Source organism: Zalophus californianus, chromosome 12, assembly GCF_009762305.2.
Source record: "Zalophus californianus isolate mZalCal1 chromosome 12, mZalCal1.pri.v2, whole genome shotgun sequence".
Taxonomy (NCBI): Eukaryota; Metazoa; Chordata; class Mammalia; order Carnivora; family Otariidae; genus Zalophus; species Zalophus californianus.
In genome coordinates, this window is record NC_045606.1 from 21875372 (window position 1) to 21899481 (window position 24110).

Below are 24110 nucleotides of genomic sequence, written 5' to 3' on the forward strand. Positions count from 1 at the left end.
CGGAGGGCCTCACACTCAGAATACACATTTGAAGTTATTCCAGGCACGTTTGGACTTAAGAGCCACACGCTTTTCCATCTCTGGGGTCTGTGCGATCCACTGCTTGGAAGGTGAATCAGACCCTGATAAAAGCAAGCGAGGGGTTCTCTGCTGAAGGTCTGGCTGTTGTTCCAAGGCAGAGGCTGCAAACTGGTGGGCTGTGGGCCTCACCTAGTCTGCAGATGGTTCATGGCGGCAGTGTTTTGTCTTCTTGTTCAGTGTTTCTTAAAAAACGTGATTTAAGCTTGTCAAAACAATAAAATTTCAAATAAAAAGTTGATTTTTTTTTTCTTTTCTTGAGAAACTGAAAGGCTATTCCACGGTGGAGTTGGACCTGACAAAATGACAGCTTTAGAGGAGGGACATGCTTGTCCATTGGCCCAGTCCCCAACCCGGCTGTCTTCATTTTTTCATATTTCCTGCCTGACCTTGGAGCCATTTGATTCACGGTAAGGCCCTTTTCCAGACCAGGTGCCTCACTGGCCTCATCGTACTCCTGCTCCGTCCCTACCCTAATCCCGTTGGACTCTAATTTGGAATCTTTTTTTTTTTTTTTTAAAGATTTTATTTTTTCCTGCCGAGCAGGGAGCCCGAGGCGGGGCTTGATCCCAGGACCCTGGGACCATGACCTGAGCCGAAGGCAGACGCTTAACGACCGAGCCACCCAGGCATCCCATGATTTCTAATCTTTTTGAGGTCCTAATGATGTTTATATTTTTTCTTTTAAAATAGTAATTAGCCGTGCATCATGAATGTTTACACCCCATTCTGTTAACCACATTGTTTTGTAAGTCTTTTGCTTTCTCAGCATGCACTGGACCTTCTTGGATTAGTTCATAAAGAATGACATGGATTTATTGCAAATACCTGAACTTTTGTGCTTGATGTCACACATCATGTCAGCTTCCTCCCTTTTCTAAAAGTGACACATACTTAATTTTTAAAAAAATTAATAGTGGAGTAAAAATGGTCAGTTTGGCAATGTTAGGCCCCCTACTATATGTATCAGTGGGTGGTCCCAACAAGACTAGGATTGGAACCTGTTTCTTTGGATTGTGATCTCTGTGATAGCGGGGTTGTCATCCTGTCATCTGTCACTCCACAGACCTCTCTTCTCCCCCCGGGGTATGGACTGTAATACACTGCAGAGGGCATATTCAGCCTTTCATTTTGGATCTCTACACTACTGTTCACTAAATGTTGGCTTCTGCGTAAACTCCTTGGGATTCTACATGAAAAAATTTCAGAATTAAGAGGAAAAAAATGTGATGGGATTTATTGTTGATTGATACCCGAAATCCTTTTTTGGAAAAAAAGGCACAGTTATCAATCAGGGTGGCAAGCAACAGAAACATACTGCCAGTTCATGGGGATGTAGTTAGCTGACAGGCAACTGGAGTGTCTTTGAGAAAACTCTGCATTTACTTGGCGGGGGGGGGGGGGGTGGTGGTGGTGGTGGAATAAACTCAACAGGTTTTTTTGTTTTTTGTTTTTTCCCCGTATAATTCCACTGCATTTAGATTCAAGTTTGAAAAAAAGTCCTGTTTGGGGGCACTGATTTTCCATTCTAAAAAAAAACTATGAAAACCGCAGTTTAAAAAAAATTCAACTCCCAGTAATTACTTTCTTCAAATTAACACACAGCCTATATAGTTGGAAAAAGAAAAGGTTTTTGGATATATATTTTATTTGACAGTGTTTTAGAATATCATACAGTAAACAAGATTTCTGTAAAAGTTAATTTATCCATAGTGGTGCGTTTCATAAAAATAGTTGCTCACTTACAGTCTTTCTGTGACTATTAATACATGGAATTATATTTATAGAGATACAGCTGTACAGGGTAAATTCACAGCTAACACTACACAGAAATATTATTTGGAATGGAATTTAGATGATGTGCTGTCTTCACAGGTTATGGATTACAGCCGCATAAAGCAATTACTGCACAAGTAGTAGCTGTGAACTGTGCAAATGAGAGTTTATGCAAGCGTAATCTCAACTTTTTTATCCTTTTGTAACACATGGAAAATAAAGGTCAGAGGATACAGTACCGGGACGTGCAGCTACACTACAGAAGCATTGTCCAAAACCAGATTCAATAAATTAATGGCAAACTATACTGGATTTCTAGTCCAGGGGAGAAAGACTAATGGATTAAACCAAAAGTATTGTAAACTGCTACATGTGTTTGTTTGTGCTTTTGTTTTTGATGAATGGATTCCATTTTTGGAAATTGCTTTTACAAGCTGCAAGATTCTTCACTTGAGGCTTTCAACCATATTCTCCTCTTGTCAAACAACTAAACTACTCCTATGCCTGATGGAAATTAAATGGCTAGTGCTCAGGTTACTGCAATTTACAGAGAAGGAAAGAGTCAGCGGAGGAAGGACATTATGTGTGACCTTGATGGACCTGATCTCCCGTTTTACTTATTTGACTACAAGCTCAGGGAGGTGAGGCTTATTTGCATTTGAACTCCTGTAAGGGCCAGAATCTGGGAAGGATGAAACCTCATTCATTCAGGACAAATTAAAGAGAAACTGCCCTCAGAAACAGTTTGCCTTTTAATATGTGTAGCTACAAATAAGTACCAATGGATAATTAACTGAAGGTAACATTTTACAAAGGAATATTAAAAGGGCAGGGAAGAAAGGCAGGCCTTAGAATTTTACTAGGGGATCAACCACAGATCGACGGAAGATAAACAGAAACATCTAGAGGTTGCTAAAGAAATTTAAAAAATGGCAAAGAATACAAAGACAAAAAAACAAACCAAATGAAAATAAAAGGAGAAAGGATAAGGAAAGATAAAGCAGAAAAGAATGCTAAAAGGTTCACATTCTTTTATGAAAATAAATTGGCCATTATATGATTTTTTAATATTAGGGATTCATTATAATCTGAGAAATACAGGAGAAACACTTTGCCTCTGCTCTATCAAAGTGAAAATGAAGTAACAGAAAGAGGATTTTAAAAAAGACAATAAAGTAAGTGAAATAGAACACTGCTGTCAAAGAAGCTACTATCTTTGCTAGCCCGAGACAATAGGAGAGCCTTTTCATAAAGGAACTGCAGCGTTGCCAATCTTGATTAAACAAATTGTGGTCCTTCAATTATAAAATGCACATTTTAGATGAAAACCAATTAAGATCTATGAGCTAAACTGCAAAATTCTGACTTACGGCAATCTGTTCCCTAAGATACAATTTTTTTAAACCTTTTTTTTCTACCACTGAAAATGTACAGAAATATGATTTGATCACAGAAATGGCAGTAAAAATGGCATCACACCAATGAATTCACTAGATTTCTAACTTGTCCTGCAGTATGCAGGGAACGTTGCTGCTAATACCGGTGATGGATGCCACGGGTGAGCCATGGAAACATGTTATGGGCGAACAGTTCCGAATGTTTCAAAGAAACCTTTTAACCCCTGTCTAGATATGTCGAGAACAATTTATTTACAACTCTTTAGATCAATTAAAAGATATAATCTTGTCTCAGTTTCCGCTTGCTCCGTGCAGTTTTGATTTTTAAGGCGATATTCCAGTTCGTGATTGCTCTTAACTTGTCCAGTTTCTTGATATTAGAGTTTGGATGGCATCCAAATCCTTCATGCAGTGGGGTAAATTTTTTTTTCTTTCTTTAACTAAAGCTACACTGCACTGTCTCTCTGTGATGTTCTTCACGTTATTTTGGTTCTTCCATAGCTGCCAAAGCCCCCACAATGGAACCGGGGGCTTTAGGATCAGTTTGGGTCTGCGCGTGGACGCTGTACCGCCCATGCTCGTTGGACACGTGGGACTTCACGTCGATGCTCCCAGGCCTCGGTGCCTCGTGGATCTATGCGTGTGACAGTGAAAATAAATTAAAACGCCGTGAGACGGAACCTAAGAAGAACGGCCTGCAGGCGTCGAGGCGGGGCGGCGGGCTGCTGCCGCGCGCCTCATCTGCCCGCAGCCGAGGCGCCGGGCTTCAGGACGCCCGGCAGCTTGTCGGAGCCGGGCACTTTCCAAGGCCCGGGCGCCACGGCGGCCTTGCGCGTGGGGGCGCCCCCCGGGGGCCGCGCGCCCTGCCGGGGCCCCGCGCGCGCGCCCGCCCTGCCCTCGGCCTCCCGCGCGCCGGGCCGCTCGGCGCCACCGCCACGGCCCGGGCCCGCGAACGCAGGCGCAGCCCCGGGGCCTTCGCGCCGGCCGAGCTCGGGGCCCGCCGCGGCGCGGGGCCCCTCCTTCCCGCCGGGCCGCGCCGCGTCCGCCGCGTCCGCCGCCGCGGGCCCGGGCGCCCTGGCCTCCGAGGAGGGCCTGCCGGCCTCGGGCCGCCCCTGGCCGCCGGGTGCCTCCTCGAGCCTCGGCCGGGCGGCCCTCTGCGGGCTCGCCGAGCGCTCCCTCTGCTCCCCGAGGCGCTGCTTCTTCTGGCCGCCGGCTGAAAGCTCCTTTGGTTTCCTAACGTCGTGTTCCCTTTTGATATCCCAAGTTGGGTCTGGGCCTATCTGGTGGGAAGGGTCGGAGGGTGGGGCTGGATGTGATGGAGAGAATGGAGAGAGGACGTCTTCGAGGGAGACGCCTACTTCCGGCAGACCTGGGGAGGCGGCAGCGGGAGTACTCCAGGCGCTGGGTTCGTCTGTGGGACAGGAAGACAGGCGTTAGGAGCCGCGCCGCGCAGCCCTTCCACGCTCCCGCGACCTCTCGCTACGTTAGGGACGAGAGCAGGCGGCCAGGGGCGACTGCTTTCGAGGTCCCAAGCCACCGCCACTCCCACCCTCGCTGCCAGAAGGGCAGCCGGCTGCACCCCCGGGGGGTGGGGGTTCAGTGTTCACCTCCCGCCCCCAGACTTATTTTACCCCACCTCCTTCCCTCATTGATGAATCAGGGTTGGGCATTGCTAAGGCCCGACCTAATCCATCCCTTCGCCTTGGCGCCTTCTAACTCCCTGGGGTGTCTTCAGGTCTGACAGTCCTGTGTGGATATCTGGCTTGGCGGCACTTGAATCGGTGGTTCTCAAGCTCGACTACACGTCTGAATCACCTGGGGTGGTTGTGAAAAATACAGACTCCCCGGTGCCCACTTCCAGAGACTTCAGTAGCTTGGGGCCCAGGAATTCCCCTGCATTTTTAACAGGCACCCGGATGATTCTGAGGATGGTCCAAGAACCAAGTTTGAGAAACACTGGTCTGAGTCCTCTGGAAGAAGTTGGGACAGTGACTTTCAACCATTAGGTGTCACTCAAAGCATAATTAGCTACCACCAGAGACTCAGAATTTGGATTAAGTCATCAAAAAACATTTACTGTTGTCTTTTAGAAATCATTGTCCTTAACTCTTTTTAGCAGTTCTGACATTATAGCAGGGCCAGACTAAGATCAATGATTCTTTCTAGGAAGCCTAGTTTCAACATCTATTTGGGGTTTCAAATCTCCCTACTTTGAGAAAGGATTTGAGACCATTTACAACAAAACACAAAAGAGAATGATAAAAATGAGCAATGATTTTTTTTTTTTTTTTTACACTGGTCAGAATCCAAGTAGGAGGACATACGTGTTAGGGATCTGAGATGAGTTAGTTACTACTATGTGCACCAACATTACTCTTGAGTTTCTAGCTACTAAATCAAAATTAAAGCAGGAAAATCCAATACAGTCATCCCTTGATATTTGTAAGAAATATGTCCCAAGACCTTTGGAAATCCTCAAATTTTGGAATATCTTTCTAGAGTGTAAGTTCTCTTCACAGAATTGGCATGCGGTCATGAGTGGGAACAAAGAAACCACAGTGGTATCTGAATGTTGGGTGGCAGGAGAGGCTCCTCACCAGCTAAGAGATTCAGCCCCACACATCAGCCTCGGTGCCTGTGAATCAATTCCTGCCACTGTAACATTATATGTTGCCGACAATTAGAGGCCCTTATTCAGACTCAGTCTGTGAATGTTTAAAATTTGAAGATTCTTATCTGGTACTTTTGATGCTGATTTATAAAGAGATAAGGAGGGGAAGAAGGCAGTGAGGTTGATAGGTCCAATAATTCTGGGCCACCTGTACAATATCACATCAGTTATAAAAAGTTTCTCCTTTGCTGTGAAATTTGAATGGAGTATGTAGGGCACAATGTTCCTCTCTCCCTTCTTTTCATAGATGTATCTATTATCATGTTCACATAGTGAGAAAAAAGTCCTGGAAAAGCATCAGAAGACCTGGAATCTAATCCTGCCTCTGGCATTCTCCAAGATGTGATTTTGGATCAACTACTTGATCTCTCTGAGCCTCATTTTCTCCTTTTATAAGGTGAGGATGAAATGTTTACCTCGTAGAGGTGAGACATGCACTTTCAAAGGGAAAAGCACTTTGCAATGGGAGGATTATGATCATTTTTTTAAATTATGTTCATCACCATACAGTACATCATTAGTTTTTGATGTAGTGATCCATGATTCATTGTTTGCCTATAACACCCAGGGCTCCACGCAGAACGTGCCCTCCTTAATACCCATCACCAGGCTGACCCATCCCCCCACCCCCCTCCCCTCTAGATCATTTTTTATACACAGTTGAGCCACGTTTCTTTTCTGTGTCCCAGGAGCTGCCTACTTACGAACTGGGCCACATTAACTAGCATACTGGTAGGTGAGGTTTTGAGTAAGTGCAGTAAATCAGCCATTCCCAAATGCTGTAATTCTCAGGTGTGCTTTTGCTGTACTACTTCAAGGAATATTCAAGGGACACCCGAGTGGCTCAGTCGTTAAACCTCTGCCTTCAGCTCAGGTCACGGTCCCAGGGTCCTGGGGTGGAGCCCCGCATCGGGCTCCCTGCTGCGCGGGAAGCCTGCCTCTCCCTCTCCCACTCCCCCCTCTCTCGCTGTCTCTCTCTGTGAAATAAATAAATAAAATCTTTTTTTTTTTTAAAGGAATATTTGAAAATCCTCACATGCAAATGTTTTCATTGAAAGTTGGAGTATGTTCTGCTTCTGGCTGGGCTAGAATTTGAAAATCAAACTGTTACAGCAAAGTGATAGATCCTGGCAACTCCATCATACAGGAAGATATTGCCTGGAAGAGTTAAAAGTGGTCTTCAAAAGGCCTCACTAGAGGGCAGCTGTGCAACGGTAGTCTCTAACTTGGGCCATGGTAGTGCTGCTCCACATTTTAATATCTTTTCCCAACACCGTCCTCCTCCCCCCCCCTCTGCCAATCCCATCACGTATGGCCGAGGCAGTTAGCCGGCCTTGAATTACTGTGAGATACAAGGAGGCTGATATTATTCACGCCATTTCCTGAAGGAGGAACTGAAGCAGAGAGAGGTTAAGTAATTTGACTAACATTACAAAATCGGTGAGCCAAGAATAAAACATTGGGTTTCTTTACTCTCTTTTACGTGCTGAGAACATTTTCCTAACATGTTGCCTTGCAAATAGGATCAGAGCGTGTGAAATGGACATGCTCAGTGGGCCCCGCGGTCCAACAGGAACTAGACCCCATCATCACTGAACAGAATGGTTAGCATCTATTTCTGAACATCTTACTCTTGACAGTAAACTAGAAGGTGAAATCACTCAAAGTACAAAGATACAAAAGAATCGCTCTTATTGTAAAAAGATTTCTCAAGTATTTGTTTATAGATCATTAAATTCGTAGTGGGAGAAACTGAAAGCTAAAATGTCCCAAGCCACTATTGACTGAGAGTATTAGTCAGAAGTTAAAATGAACTGGATCTTAAAAGTAACATGATTTAAAGGATGGGCATTTATATAAGTGGTTTAATAGTTTTCATTTTTCTGTGCTCTTTCCTTATTTCCCCATCTTGGTGAGTGGCACAACCGTCACTTGGAGTCATTCTTGATTCCTTTCTCCCCCTCACCTCACAGATACAATCCAACTGCAAGGCTTATTCGTCTTAGCTTCAAGTATATGTGGACTCTGTCAACTGAGGTTTGCCTTCACTTTCACCACCCGAGGTCCAGGGCAGTCCCTAGAAGGATGCAACCAGTGTGGGCTGCCCAAGATAATCACAGTCAAAAGAAGGCCATAGTGTGGACATCTTTCATAAACCCTTGGCAATACTGTTAAAGACAGAGAATTCAAAAAATGAATTTCAGTGTTGTTCAGACTTGAGAAGTTAAATGTAGGAGATTGTGAACCACACACCCTCCCCTGAGCTCAGAGCTCAGGACAGCTAACCTAGTTACCATACCCAAGGGATGGGCCTGCCAAGCTACGGTTTCTCCCATGGGCTGCTCCGGTAACCCACTCTTCTCTTTACTCCTGGTCTTGCCTACCTCTGATGATTCTCCATACAGCACCCACAGCAATCTCTTTGCGACACAAATTAGATCATGCCATTCCTTCGCTTAAAACTTTCAGGGGATTCTTACTGCTATGAGATTAAAATCCACAAAAACCTGCATGATCTGGCCCCTGCCAGCCTCCTCAGCTTCATCTCTATTTATTCTCTATTCTCCACCCACACTGGTCTCCGTTCAGTTCCTAAATGCACCGAGCTCATTCTCTATTCTGGGATGTCATTGCTGACTCTTCTGCCCAGAAGTTTCTCTCCCCAACTATTCATATGGTGGGTTCTTTTTTTATTCTTTAGAACTCTTAAATGTCACCCCAATCCAAGGTAGATATTCTGCTCTCCTCCAGAGCATCTTGTTTTTATTTCTTCATAGTACTTATAATTGGTCATTATATATCTGCCTGCTTATTCAGTTGATATCGATTTCAACAACTAGATCGAAAACTTCGGGAGGGCAGTGGCCACAGTGGTCTTGTTTATCACAGTGGGATTTACTGCCTAGCATGGTGTTTGACACAGTAATAAGTGCTCAGTGAATATCTGATGAACGCATCAATCTGTTCCACAAATAGAAATGGAAGACTTGAAACCAAATGCCTACTTGAGCAAATACTTCAGAACAGCTCTTCATTTAGAGAATAACCAGCAAAGACAGGTTTGTATCTGTGACTTCTGTCAGTTTCCAGAGGGAGGACGGTGGTGAAATGCTGGTGAGTATTTGAAGTGGGAGGGGAAATAAATACATTTGGGGCAGGAGTGCCGAGGGAGGACGCCAGCAACAGCAGGGGGCTCTGGGAAGAGGTCTTGGCTTTTATCAGCAGCCCCTGGGGTGGGGAGAGAGAGAGAGAGAGAGAGAGAGAGAGAGAGAGAGAGAGAGAGAGAGAGAGAAGCTCTGGATGGAAAACAGGCAGTGAAGTTCCTCTGACTTTTAACAGATGTTGTTTCCCTTGTTAATCTTCTCAGCCATGATGATGTAATGCTTAAAGGAGCTTCATCTCTGGGGACTCATTAGTCAATGTGCCAGTGAATATTCAGATGAACCACAGGCAAGACAGACCCTAAATATCTCACCCTCTGTTGGGGGGAGAAGCAGGTCCCTGTCCTAAGTTAGGATCAGGTTTCTTCCCCTTCTTGTTGATTCTAGCCAGTTTGGATCTATCCTAGATCCTAGGATTCTATCCTAGAAAATAGGCTGGTTAATACATAATACATATGAATAGTATATATGTACAGAAATCACACACACAAATATACTATTATCTTTGAGTTAAAAGATGTATGACCTCTTGAATTATCTTGTAGGAACTCAGCAATATTGAAACATAAAATGTAGTCTTCCGCTATGTAATCTCGCTATGCCTGAGATTAAAAAACAAACAAACAAAACCCTCATCTACTGTGTTTCAACAGCTTGTTTCTTTATGGAATATAACTCAAGTGACAGTAACTAGAGAGGTGACTCACTAGGAATAGACTACTTATTGCAGTAAATAAGTATCTGCATTATTGGTTTTCCTAGGTGGCTCTTAGCTCCAGCAAAAAATTGTGCAGAGGAAAATGTAATCAGAATCAAGGAAGAATTCACTTTATCTTGTGCTGAAGGGTGAGGGAGACCCGTCCGAAGGGAGCCAGGGATTGTTGCAGGGGAAGGAGGGCCTGTCTCCTGCCCCCTATCTCACCTCGTAGCTCGAGGGCTTCCAGCTCTGGGCTGATTGGTCCCCCAAGGCCCCGCACTGCCCTCCTCCTCCCAATACAGGGCTGGGACGTAGAGCCTAATGGCTGCCTTTTGGATAAGGGTGCTCAGGAAGGTAACAATAGTATCACCACTGTTGTATGACTAATAATGGCAACAGCCAACATCGAGTGAGGGTCTTGCTAGATACCAGTTACTCTTCTAATGTATTTACCCACATGTAAATTGTACATTTTACAAATGAGGAAACTGAGGCACAAAGAGGTTAAGTAACTTGTTCCAGGCTTACGTACCTGGTCAGGGGCGAAGCAGTTGAATGACTTTCTCAGTTGGGTGATGTTCTACAAACTCAGCTGAAACACTGTCACTAGACTCCTTTGCTATTCTCTATTTTTTTTTTTTAAAAGATATTTGAGAGAGACAGTGAGAAAGAGCACAAGCTGGGGGGGGCAGAGTGAGAGGGAGAAGCAGACTCCCCACTGAGCAGGGAACCCGATGTGGGGCTCGATCCCGGGACCCTGGGATCATGACCTGAGCCGAAGGCAGACGCTTAACCGACTGAGCCACCCAGGGGCCCAGCTTTCCTCTATTTTGACTGTGAAATGGGACTCATCTCTTCTTCTGGGGTAGTATCCTAGAAACCTCCATCAAAAGTGATTCTGTCAGAGGCAGATCCATCATTATTCTAAATGGAGGCTCTGATTGCCATTTGTGTCTGAACCTTGGACACGGAAAGGGCCGTCACCACGGTGAGGGTGTTGATTTGTGAACGTGCTGGGAACATGAGCTAGAATCAGAGGATAAGGAAATTAGATTTCTTAAGGGCACGGATAAGACTATATATTTTAAAAATGTCCCTCACAGTGTCACACTTTGACCTGGACTGAACTGAAAACACTCCTACTAGGTATTGGAAACACTGAGTCAGTTCAAGGCCTACTTTTACTGCTCAGATGAATGAACTTAACTCTGCAAAGAGATCCATGGATTTGGTAAGTGCTCCTCCTTATAAAAACCTTTCCTGTTGCAACCTATAGTTGGCTGGGTTGGAGAATACTGATGTGATTATACTGAAGTATATTTTCTTCTAATTTAGAATATTACAGGAAAATATAAAAAATGACTAGAGTAGATCAAAGGACAGTAATGTGAAGTCATTTTGTGTTCAAAAGAAAAATCTTTTAAGGATCTTTTAAGCCATAATGGTTCATTTGGATCTGTTCAACCATCACTAAGGTGATTGCTTTCTGTAACAAGATACAAAGAAAAGTGTGCCTTTAAAAAACTTCTGAACAAATTAATGATTTTCCTTTGCTGTTTGCTCTTTTCTGAAGCACTGTTTCCTGTCTGGAGGCATTGTTAATGGCATTCAAACGTGTATTTGTGTCACCTTTGTTACCAGAGAGATGTAAATGAGGTGTTCTAAACATCAGTACCTTTAAAAATTGTGACCGTATTTGTGTATCTTTGCTTCATATTTATACTTGTGTTGAGAGCATAATCAAAGGTACAACAGTAAACCTGTGGCAAACCTGACCTCCAGGGGTGAAGGGGCAAATCTCAGGGCTAATGGTCCTATTGATGATGGGGCTACCATTTACCGAGGGCTTCATCCATCACAGGAACTGTGCCAGGTGGGTCCTATACATGATCCTTTAATCCTCACAGCAGCTCTGGGCAATCTGGTGCTATTATCCCCACTTCATAGATGGGGAAACTGAGGTTTAGATACATTAGGCAATGTGCCAGGGCCACTCCGCTGATAAGTGAGAATCAGGACGACTGACTACCTAACTCCAGAGCCCAGGCCCAAGCCACTACTCTATTTTGGTGCTTTTTAACTTTCTCCACATCAGGACCCATGTAGAAAAATATATTATTTATATATTTTTATACATAATAAATATACACACATATATATATATATTTAAAATACATTTAGTCAGTGTACTGGAGTGAACAGATGGAAATGATCAAGGTCTGAAGAATCGAGCCAAGCCTCAAGGGCCTCTGGATGCCTCAAGGGCCAAAAGGGGTTGTTATCCTAGTATAACCCATCAGAGGTGTGTCAGGGAGTGCAGGTTATGTAACTCAGCTCTATTTTTCAATGAGGTAAAATCGTGGTGACCCAGGTTGACCCGGGAATGTGGGGATGCTCAGGGATCAGTCTCAATGAGTAAAATATCTGCATTACAGGATATATGAGAAATATGCTGGTTCATTGAAGCATGTTTTGGAAAGCAACACATTCTTCTTTTCAAATAAAATCTTAAATGAAAGCCCAATTTGTGAAACAAATAAAAACGGAACGACTTTGTTTAGGTGGGGTGGATCCAAAGCCTCTTACCATTCACCCCCTCCCCCTGCACTGGTCTCTTCTGCCCTCCTTAATCCCCATGACCTAGTCCATCCATCTGTCCACCCACCTGCCCTCAGGTAACCGTCACACCTGCCCTGGTCTTTAGGCCATTTCTCAGGAACCTTGAAGCTCTCTCTATGTTGGGACCCAGGAGCCAGCAGCTCTAGCTACCCTTTTTTTTTTTTTTCCTTTAAAAAGAACTTGCTGATTTCTGATCACAAAATACAGGGAAGCAGCAAGGGCAATGCCTGTAACCTCATGGGTGTAGGTCTTCCCTGCCTGTGCATGACTGTGAATACCCTCGTGCCACACCAGGCTCCCCCCCTCCCCCGCCACGGGCACCTTCCCACATCCTAACAGCTGCAGCGTATAGGACACGACCATGTGAAAAGTTTCAAACAGATGCCCCACTCACAGGGCAGGGTTCCCCGCCGATGACGGTTTCCCAGTTCACTTCTGCAAATACTGAAACCGAAGGAACTGGTTGTTTCTACACTTGATTTTCTAAAGTAGGTCATAGACAAATTATGCCTTCACAAATCTTAGAGATGGGTAAAGTAACTTTTTAAAGAAAGCCTTTCTTAAATAGGAGCAGTGACTTAAGTCCTTTCTGTGTCCCTAGCCATGTAAGCCCCAGCACCTCTGGCACCTGGATGGCAGCCCTCGGGTCTCCCACATCCCAGGACGGTGATGGAGGAAGGGCAGGTCAGGCCGAGCATGAGGAATAAACCATCTTTAATGCGTCCACCCTGGGAATCCCTGGGTACTGAGGATCTCTGTATTTTGGTCAAATTCCTTCTCCATGTTCTGTTCGGTTGGTTTCTGTAACCTCATGAGTGGTTCTAATGGATCTTGGCCTTTACCTTCCTCTTCCCCTCCAGGATGGCTGTCAGCTCTTGGTACTTCCAGCCAGTGTTGTGAGCCAGGCAACCCAGGTGGATGAACTTTCACGGAGGAGGAGACACACAGCCTCGAGGGCAGTAGGAACCACCAACTGCTTTGTCTTGTCACAGGGTGGTGGGGTCCTATCCAACACCCTGAGGTAGTCAGGACGGCCTGGCCTCAGTCTGATGGGCAGCATGTCCCTACTGTTCACCCAGAGATGTGGTAGGGGCCACAGGACTGGTTGGTGTTCATCCACTTGCTGAGGGAGGCCAGGTATTCTAACTTGTTTCTCTAGAAATTGCCAGAAAGGTTCATTGCCCTCACAGTGCACAACCACCATCTTCTAGCCCAGCAGTAACCGCTTGGCAATGATGGGCCATGATGGGTTCCTGGGGGTCACGTAGCACCAGACCTGCCTTTCTGCCATTTTTGGCAGATGCCTGGGGAAACCTTGGTTTTTTTCCCCATCCAACAAACATTTATTGAACACCTATTACTTTTGTTATACAGGTCTGTGCACTGAAAATACACCTGTGAAATTCATGGGCCTTAGTATCATAGTGAAAGAGACAGACAATTAATGTACAAATAGGTAATAATAAGTCTGATGTGGATCAGTACCACACAAGAAAATAAGGTAAGGCGGGGAGGTGGAGAGAAGTGCGGGGCGCTGTGCTAGGTAAGGCGGGGAGGGAAGGCCTCGTGGATGAGCTGACCCTGAGCGGGGACTTGAATGCCAAGTAGCAAGTCATGTGGGCAAAGACAGAACACGTGCGCAGGGAGGGCTCTGTGTGTTGGAGGAATGGTAAGCTGGATTGGGAGGCAGAAGAAGGCAAGAGTGACACCGAACAGGGCTTCAGTAAGGCTTTTGAATTTTATTCTAAGTATTTTGGAGGCCATTGGTTGGTCTCACGCAGGTGAACATTTTAAAAGGCCAACTTGGCTACGGTGTAGAGAATGCATTGCTGGCGGAAGCAAGACACCAGTCTGGAGGCTGCTGAAGCCCAGACAGGAGATAATGGTGTCCTAGGTGAGGCAGGTGGTGGGAAGGGGCCAGACTCAGGCTGTGTTTCGAAGACAAACTAGGCTGGACCTGCTGATGGACTGGATATAGGGTGTGAGTGAAAGAGAAGAGTCAAGGGGGACCTGAGGTTTTCTTGTGTATTTATTCACCAGAAGATGCGCTGACCTTCGGGCAGGCGTGTGCTAGGCACCGGTGATGTGAAAATGAACAAGACACAATTAAGGGCCTCAAGGAACTCCTCGTGCACAATTTCAGATTTCTAGCCTTCCAGATGCAAGTACGGAGTGCTGTGGGGTGGGCACACACGAGAACAGATTGTTCTGTGTTTGAGACGTGGAGATGGTTTCAGTTTAACTTTAAAGGGAGCACAGAACGCGACGCAGAAAGTACAGAAGAGTATTCCAGAAAGTGGGATCAGCAAGTGCTCGGTGGGTTGTGGGGATGCTGAGAGGTGTCTGGGGTAGTGGAAGAAGAGAAGGCTGGGAGAGCAGGCTGGGGAGAACGTCACCCTAAAGACAGTGGGGAAGCTTTCAAGCAGGAGAGTGGTCAGGGTGGGGGATCCCCCTCCTTATCTTACAGGTGAGTCATCCGCTGATATTGACAAAGAAATTACACATGAACTAAGACTTATTCGATGTGTGTTTCTTCCATCAGAGTATCATGTTGTCTTAGATTCTTTTATAAAGAAATGGAATTTCCTTTTCTCTTATTGGTCTTACTGGCAAACAGAAGCATGGTCGCTCTTCGGGCAGAGAAAAACTATTAATCTTGCTGTTAATGAATATTTATTGAACATCCACTCTGTGCCAAGCACTGTGTCGACTGCTGGGAATTCAGCGTGAATAGGATGACATTGCTGCCCTTGCAGAGCTTGTTACGTGAGGTAGGTATAGAACAAATGATTGCAAATGTGATGTATCATCAAAAGAAAGTTAAGGAAAGCAAAGGGTGCTCCAGAAGCATTTAATGGGGTGCTAACTGCGTTTAGGAGCTCAGGGAGGCTCCTGCGGAAACGGTCTTGAAGTGAAAACTAGATGGATTAAAATTTTAGTAGCAGTAGCAACGTCATCCCCTAGTTCTTCAATAATGAGCCTTTTTTTCAAGTGGTTGCTTCTCTTCTTCTTTGAATCATGCCCAGCTCTTGCCTACTTTGAAGAGAGAAAAAAAAAACCCGTATCTCTCACTTTCACATACCCCAAACTAAGCTTTTCATTATGTTCCACAGTGAGCCACACAATTCGGACTTCCCTGCACTCAGACATGCCCACGCTCATTCCTGGGTTCAGGTTCTGGGCCGTGGGCATGATCCTGGAGGGGGCTCCGGAGAGACCACCAGGGTCGAAAGCTAGCCCGTGAGCTGTAGTGGGACGGGAGAGGGAACGATGATGAGCTTCCTCATCGGACGGACATGCAGAAGACCACGGAGTCCATTCAGCAGGTGCTGGAGACTCACTGGAAGGTTCGAGCCTCACCTTGTAATGGCAGGATTCATGAACACGGGTGACAGGAAAGAGTACGGAAATCTAGAGTTGAGGCAGCGTAGATTTACATCTTAGCTTTACTACTGACCAGCTGCGTAGCTTTGGGCAAACTACTCAACTTCTCTGAGCCCAAACAACACATTATCTACCTCAGACATCTGTTATGAAAATTAAAATTGCCCATGCTTTTGTAAAAGTTAAGTGAGCATCTGCCACAGTTTTGGGCACATGGTAAGCGGTTGTAAATAATCATGGTAACGGTAGAATGAAACAAAGCAAAACCCCAAACTGCTAACATTCGCTGGGCACTTATTCTTAATGTTAAATGCTGTGCGTGCATTCTGTCATCCAAATGTCATTCCCTCAGAAAGGACCAGAGCCCAGGAGGCATCCGGATAAAAAGGGCAGTCATGGAAGCAGGCAGAGGCTGTGGCCCACATCTGCACCTGGCCTGGCTGGGATCACATGCCTCTCTGAACTTAGGACTCCAGGGCTGCTGTAACCTTAGCTCCAATTGCATGTCCCTGGTTATTACACCCTTTTGCCCCCATCAAGCCGCTGATGATGCCGAAGAACTTTACTCCCTACCCATGGGGTTGTGAAAGCCTCCTCCAGCATCTCCCCTGCTTTGATCATCAAGCACAAAGGATGATACTATTTGAAACCCTCGGAGCCCTCATCCATGTTCAAGCTATAGTTCCCACGGAGTGTGGGGGGCAAGGGGCGGTATGGCGCAGGGTGTGGATAGTGGGGCTTGACACCATAACGGAGGCCAGCTGAAGACACAAGATGGTCTGGGACGAGGGGGGTGGGGGGGTGCTGTGGGAGGCAGTGAGTCTGCCTCACCTTAAAAAGGAGAGTTTGGGCTGGGTTTTGATAAATGCTGCCCATGAATTTTTAGCTCTGCAAATAGAATCTCAGACCTTTCCAGAGACAAGCCAGTGGGTATCAATTTCTGTAGCACTTAGGGCTCATACATAATGTCTGATTTCAAGCGGGTTGAATTTCATTTTAGCAAAAGATAAGGCTTTTTATTGAAGTCACTTCTCCAGAAATAAAACAGAACTGAGGAAAAATACGAGAAACTTGATTTGACTATCGCTGCAGAGGATGGTTCATCTGGGCGCTGGATTTTAACAGGTCTGTGCACTTACAGCAAAAGCCGCACGTGCCAGGAAGCCGTGCTGAGCGCTAGTGCAGCGGCCTAAATAGGGGGCTGCAGATGGGCAGGGGGCCGAGGCCGGCCTGCGGAAACGATAGTGGCCGTTGGGTGCAGAGGGGTTGTTGGTGAGCTGCTGGCAGCGGTGCAGACCCCAACACGAAGCCAAATTTGTGCAGCAGTCTCCCCCTGAACGACACCCATCTGCTGAAGGAGGCGGAGCTAGTTCCTGGGCTGGGAGCAGACTTGTAGTCTAAACGCTGGGCCCCTTGGGGCGTCACAGGGGTAGACCCCTCAGCTTCACTATCACCTCCTCAGAGGCCTCTCTCACCACCCCGTCCAAAGTGGTTCTTTCCTGGCTCAGCTCCTTGGTTTCTTTGACAGCATTTACTACAGCGAATTTGTGTGTGTCTCTCTTCCTAGAATATAAATTCTCCTAGACAGCGCCTGTGATCTGTCTTGTTCCTGGTTGCACCTTCAGCCTCTAACGGTGCTGGGCACATACGACTGCGTGTTCAATGAATATCAATTGAATGAAAAATAAATAGATCAGTCAGAGATTGCTCATTCCCCTTTCTTGAAGGTGGAACGGGAGCCAACCTTAGTAATTTACAGAAACGTGGAGAAACCTGATATATTTGTAATAAATGCTTATGAATTCTAGGGGAGCAAAATTTGCCACCCCAAAATGTATCTCTTTGGCATGAGGATTATTTTAGGCTGATTATTATTATTATTTTTTTAAAGATTTTATTTATTTGACAGAGAGAGACACAGCGTGAGAGAGAGAACACAAGCAGGGGGAGTGGGAGAGGGAGAAGCAGGCTTCCTGCTGAGCGGGGAGCCCGATGTGGGGCTCAATCCCAGGACCCTGGGATCGTGACCCGAGCCGAAGGCAGATGCTTAATGACCGAGCCACCCAAGCACCCTAGGCTGATTATTTTTAAGAAACAAAGACTCAAGAAGTTGTTTTTTTTTTTTTACCTCCCCCCTAAACTGCCCAGAAACATTTAGATGGGGGTGCCTGCAACAAGAAGGAGAGCTATCACCAAAGATAACTTTGTTTTATATCAGAAAGACTTGTCTGCCTGGCGTGGCAAACATCTGCTCTTCCCATCCTCCTGTGAAATGCCTTCCTCTCCTTGGACACCCCAAACCTCTCTCCTCTTCTCCTTAGCTCAGGTACCACATAAGCTTCATCTGCCTGACTGCCTGTGGGTCTCATATTCTTATGGGGCCCCTCTGCATATGTGGCTCAATCTGTCTTTCTCCTGTTAATCTGTCTGATTATCACCTTATTGTCTGGTTAGGCCTCCAGAAGAATCTACAAGGGTAGAGGAAAAAGTTTCCCTCCCTGAGAGTTGGCAGAGTCGGCAGGATTTACGTCCTTGTAGGGATACTGCTCCCTCCGAGGCTGCTACAGCTGAGAGGTCCTGACACGTCTGACAAGTACCAGCAGAAGATAAGAATTCTTTCCATGAAGGCTTCCCAGATCTCTGCCTGCAAGGTCTCTGTTGGAAGCATGCATGATGAGAATCCTTTTTTTTTTTTTTTTAATTTTTCTAAATTTAGTTTAGCAGGATAAAATATTTGTGGAACTAATTGCTCGGGTATAGCCACTCTGGTTAAAAAAAAGAAAAAGTTGGTAATGAGCACTCCTGGTTTTTATCGATCCTTTCCCTCCCAAAGATGGTCAGTGTTTTTCTCTGTCTCTGTTTTTGTGTCATTTGTCCTAAGGAGGAAAAACCATCATTCGGGCAGAACGCAGGCAAAGGCACTACAAGCCTGCTGTTCAAGCTGGCCTCACAGACTGGCGAGCTCGTGGTTACCAGACCCGCATCTGCTGAAACAAACTTGGCTGTGAGTCCCCTGTGTAAAAACTGGATGAGGCTTTTCCTTTCATCTTATTCTATGTCCTGAGAGCTTGGCTCTGTGACTAGTGAGAATCTTCTCTCTGTTCTCCACCATCGGGAAGGTACGTCTACTGGTGTACGTGGGTGGCCAGGGGAATAGCCTGGGGTTCTGTGACACAAAGTCACAAGCAGCACTGTCTTCGCCCAGCCATGCCAGCTCTCAGGGGAGTTTGCCGTAAAGGGCCCCAGTCCTTAAGAAGCTTCGGTAGCCTCCACCTTAGTTTCTTTGGTAGTGCTGGGGAAGGCTCGTTTCAGTAGCACCTGCCTGGTGTCTCAGATGAGCAGGTTTGTAGCTGGAGGCATCTCACGTTCTTGCGGGAAACCAGGGACACTGCTGTCACTACACCATCCTTACCACCTGTGCAACTAAGGCTTTTGCTTTCCTAGACAACCTTTGGCAGTGAACTTGCTGGATCTCGTGAGGGCTGCGTATTTTGCATTCTCTTTTGGAATGCTTTTTGCGTCCTTGGTCAAGCCATAGAGAAGCTTATTAGAGTCGCTGTTGAGATTAATAGGTCCCACTTGTCGATGGCCAGAGGATGGATCTTTTGAATTGGGAAAACTTCTATATTTGAGAAATTTTGGAGAGCTCTCATCCTAAACTATTGCCTTATTGGCACCTGTGGAAAAGACCAAATTAAAAAGTGGATACAACGAATTATAATGGCTAGCCTTTGGTACTCCTTTTTAAGAGATGAAAGAACAGAAATTAGACTTAGAACAGAAATTAAAACTCCGCATTCAATGTAAATTCTTCCTTCTTAAAATCCAAAGAATTAAGCATGCCACCTTTCAGCACACCTGCTTATTTTATGTCTAAAAACTGCTGTTCCAGAACCTGTAGGTACGAAAAACAATCCTACTAAGCTTGTTCTGTGTCCTAAGAGCTTGGCTTGGCTTTCTATCTGCCCGAGACCTACAGGGTCTTGGTTCTTTTGACTATCTTTGGGAGTGACTCTGGATCTCGAGAAGGTAGTATCCTTGCACCCTCTTTGAAGACATCTCTTCATGCATGAAGTTGTTCCATATTGCCCAAATATTTACCGCTTGTCCCAGCTAAAAACTGACAAGATATTTAAAATTTTTTGGGGGGGGGGGGAAAGGGTAGAAGTTCTGTGGCTAAAAGTTGATTAGAAGTTGGAAGTGGATGTTCAAAGCCAGATAGGATTTTGTAAAGTCTCTTCTCCAAAGCTGAAAGGAAACCATGTGCCCACAGGAAGAGAAGCAAATGGATATGATGTATCTGGATGAGTAGATCAGCCCTTTGATATCATTTAGGCTGCAACTCAATTTCTTGGAAAAAAAAATTGAGAACTGTTCTCATAAGTCTTTGCAAAACTAAAAAAAAAAAAATATGTAGCTCTAGAAGCAATCCAAGGTCCATCTATTCCTTTTTACCAATCTTAAAACTTCTCCTATTTATCTCAAAAGGCTTGTGATTTATTGGCCTTAGGAAACCAAAGTCCTTCTTGGAGAAACTTCCATTCTTTCTTTGTCCCTTGAAGATGTAAATCTTACTATATCTTTGAAATGTAAACACCCCAGGAGGTATCTAAAATAATTCCCATATTTACCTAAAAGTAAAGGGGAAAAAGGAAAAGAAATGCAAAGAAAAAGAGGCCTTTTAAAAAATACAGATTCCTTCACAGTTTCCATAAGATTACTGGGCAAGGACAAATACAAATCAGCCACAAATCAGGCATCTTCACTAATATGAATAGTAAAAAGCTTTAGCCACCTGAGTGGGTAAACTTAACTTATAAACTAGTGAGGTTCTGTTATATCTGATTCATTGCTAAATTTTTAAAATTAAAAGCTACAAGATCTGTTTGTATGTATGTATGTACAATATAGATATGATATTTTTCTACCCCCGGACGGCATTGCCAAAATTAATTTGTAAAAGAGCTCTGTTTATTGATTGGCTTAAAATTAAGGGCTTATAAATTAAGCATTTCTAAATCTCAGGAATATGACAGAAACTAACCCTAATGTTTTTCAAATTTATGTGATCTAGGGTATTTTCAGTTAAGTTTGCTGGTTTAATTAATACAGACATGTCTTTAGAGTTATCCACATTAAACATAGTACTTGTATTCCACTAAAAGTCAAATAAATTCATGTTATTTTTTTACAAAATTTGTGAGCAAAAAACCAACCAAACAAAAAACAAACGAAAGAAAATCTTAAGATGATAGCTAATTGATTTAATATCTCATGAAATTTTCATGAGTAATTGAGGTATGATTGTTAAGAACAAATGAATTAAGTAGATGTGAGTGAAGTTAAGAGTTTTTAGGTGAACTTTTTTTTTTTTTTTTGCAATGATTTCTTTACGAAATGTTTACTTAGTTTCCCAAATCTCTTTGGTAACTTCTGCCCATAGAATTTTGTTAAGTTAAATTAAATGATGAGAATTCATTGACTGTCTAGATCATTTCCAAGTAAAATAAAATACTGAAACATTAATTGCTAAACAAGTCTAAGTTTACCTATTTTTGTCCTCTTATTGCAGGGAAACTAAAGATGTTTGGGTGTGTTAGTAAATATGTCTTGTACCACACTGGAAGACTGTATTATGGAAGAGGGGCATAGGCCTGTGTGCTGTGGGGTCTCCGGGATGGTTTTCTTACATTGCAGGATGGAGCCTTCATTTCCTGGACAGTTTCCATGTGGGTTAGGCTCTGCTTTCTCAGGTTGCTGGTCATGTTGGATTAAGATCCACCCTAATGACCTCATCTGAACATGATCCCATCTGCAAAAATCCTCTTTTGATGTCAGGTCTCATGCATAGGTCCCCAGCTGTGTCCACCATGTGCATTGAAGTGTCCAAACCCTGGGAATGATCCAAGGGAGCCTGCTGTGGGTTCAGAAGAGCTGGCTCACATGCTCATTCTCAGCACATCTTATGCCCTCTTGCTTCTAGCACCTCTGGGCCTTTTCCCAGGTGTATGGGAAAGTGAAAGCAGAACAAAGGAGGACAGTGACTAAGCAACTCTCCAGCACAAGGAAGGCGAGAGTTGGAGACTCACCAATGAACAGGGTCACTCAACCTGCTGTTACCTAGTCCATTTGTGGTCACCAAAAAGATGTTGCTGGTTGAACTGGGGCATCCCCAGGCCCTGGGTCCTCGACCGAACCAGACCCAAATTAGTTGCCGAAGGTTCTAGGTTTTGTCATGAGAAGGGATTCAAGGACAGGCGTGCAGCAGAATGGATGAGTAACAGAAGCAGAAATTTTCCTATTCTTTGACTTGGTTGTGTCTTCTGGCTCAAGACTCAGCGATAGGTAAACCCAATTTTGGGAAATGTTAGTATTCACTAGAAATTAAAGCTTCTTTCTTTTTTCCCTCCGTCCTTCCTCCCTCCCTCCCTCCCTCCTTCTCTTTCTCTCTTCCTTTGTTCCTTTGTTCCTTCGTTCCTTCTTCCTTTCTTTCAAGTGATCTCTACATCCAACGTGGGGCTCAAACTCATGACCCCCAGATCAAGAGTCACACATTCTACCAACTGAGCCAGCCAGGCATCCCTAGTAATTAAGCTTTCTAAGGATTAAGAATTCCAAGCTTTCTACAGGTTAAGAATTCTAATTAATATATATATATATAAAATTAAAGCTACTAGAAATAATAAGGGAAACGTCTTGAAAGAGGACTTTAACAACCTCCATTTTGACCATAGTCTGTACATTCTAACTTGGTGAAGTTCTTTCCAGCTTAACTTTTAACTCAGGCAAAAGATCCTGCTGGCAAAACATCCTGTGATGGGAACTGAAACTACCCCTCAAGCAATGATGACTGCCCTGATGGCCGCAAGACCCAGTGTGATTGACCCCCAGATAGTAATGGACTTGACCTTCACTGCCCACCTGCATGTACCCACCAACCTTTGTCTGACATTTTCCTAATATAAACCAACAAGAATTTTCAGCACTTTGGGGACAGTCTTGGAGATGCTAGCCTGCTGTCTTCTTGATGTTGTCCTCACTAAAATAAATTCCATTCTTGTTTCACCACCACTCGTCTCTCTGCCTTTGGATTTTGTCAGCGGCAAGCGGCTGAACCCGGTCTGTTTGGGACTCCTGGAGCAGGTGTTCTTGCACACTAGGGCCCCGATTACCATCTCTGTATGCAAGGAAAGCAAAATGTGTGTTGAGGAAAAAGAAAGTTGTAAGAGGTTTGTGCAAAAGGAATCTTTGGAAAGGAATTTTTTTGTCGCCAGCGCTGGCTAAGACTGGAATGAATTTAATTAAGGGAATAAGCTTTAATATCAAAAGTCAGCTGGTACAAAATTAAAATTTGGTTTTCTCCTTGTTAAAAGGACAAACTGTCTTTTGGACTATTGGTATGCTCTTGATAATAGATTGTGAAGGGTTTTTCATGCCCCTTAATCTGTCTAGAAAACAAAAAATTCTGTGTTTTATCAACATAATGTCCTATGCTTCCTGTTGTCTTAATCTGGTCTTTTGATTACTGAAGAATACTGAATCTTCTCAACATTAAAAGAGCTAAGTTTGCTAACAACTATGCAACCATCTCTATTTGCCTTTTAAATCTTTTATTGTCACTTTCATTAAGTGTTGTTTCATAATTATCTGTGATCTGTTGGGGAGGAAGAATTTACTCTGTCCTTCAGGGTCCTTCTAGCTGGACTAAGAGTCACGTTGACATGAGACAGATTAACACCAGAAAATTAAATTTAATAGCAGACATATGGGGAACCCACACAGACATGGAAATTTCAAAGACAGGCAACATGAAGCTTACATGAGCTATAGAGATGGGCAGGGGTCAGAGGCTACAAAGGGGAAAGAGATCATTAGCAGGAAGGTAAGAGGAGATGTTTAGAAAACAAAAGTTGCCCTATTATGCAGCTAAGTTTCTTAGGGAAAGAAGAATTTCTGTTACTAGCACTTTTGCTGGTACAAGGAGGAAGTTGAGGGGGTAGATAAAGAGCTTTTCCTGAATCTGCTGGATTTTGAGTTCTTTTAACTTGAAATAAAGTTCAGGCCAAAGTAGTGAGTATTGGGGTGGCCTGCCCTCAGCCCCTAATTCCTATTTAATCAAATATTCAAACCTTTAGATATTGTTGACAAACTTCCCAGAATTCAAATTCTAAATGAAGTCTTTTTGACTTAAAAATACCTTTGAGATATGAGATATTCTGTCCCTGGAATATCTCAAAAGATTTGTTCTCTCTTTTTATAAAAGAGAGCTATCAACCTAATTAGGCTTGTTTGTTATGTTAAATTACATGAGAAGCATTTTCAAGTAA

At 44.3% G+C, this 24110-nt stretch overlaps 1 protein-coding gene and 1 pseudogene across 1 annotated transcript in view; both read right to left on the minus strand.

Annotated features, from left to right (window-relative positions):
- Window positions 1-1699: 1699 nt before the first annotated feature.
- MAGI2 (membrane associated guanylate kinase, WW and PDZ domain containing 2) overlaps window positions 1700-24110 on the minus strand; it is a 555911-nt gene continuing 533500 nt past the window's right edge. The window contains exon 21 of the mRNA XM_035723209.1: window positions 1700-4662. Coding sequence (XP_035579102.1) covers window positions 3989-4662 — 674 coding nt within the window. The 3' untranslated portion in view covers window positions 1700-3988. The remainder of the gene's footprint in view (window positions 4663-24110) is intronic.
- Window positions 13081-15027, minus strand: LOC113911195 (annotated as a pseudogene).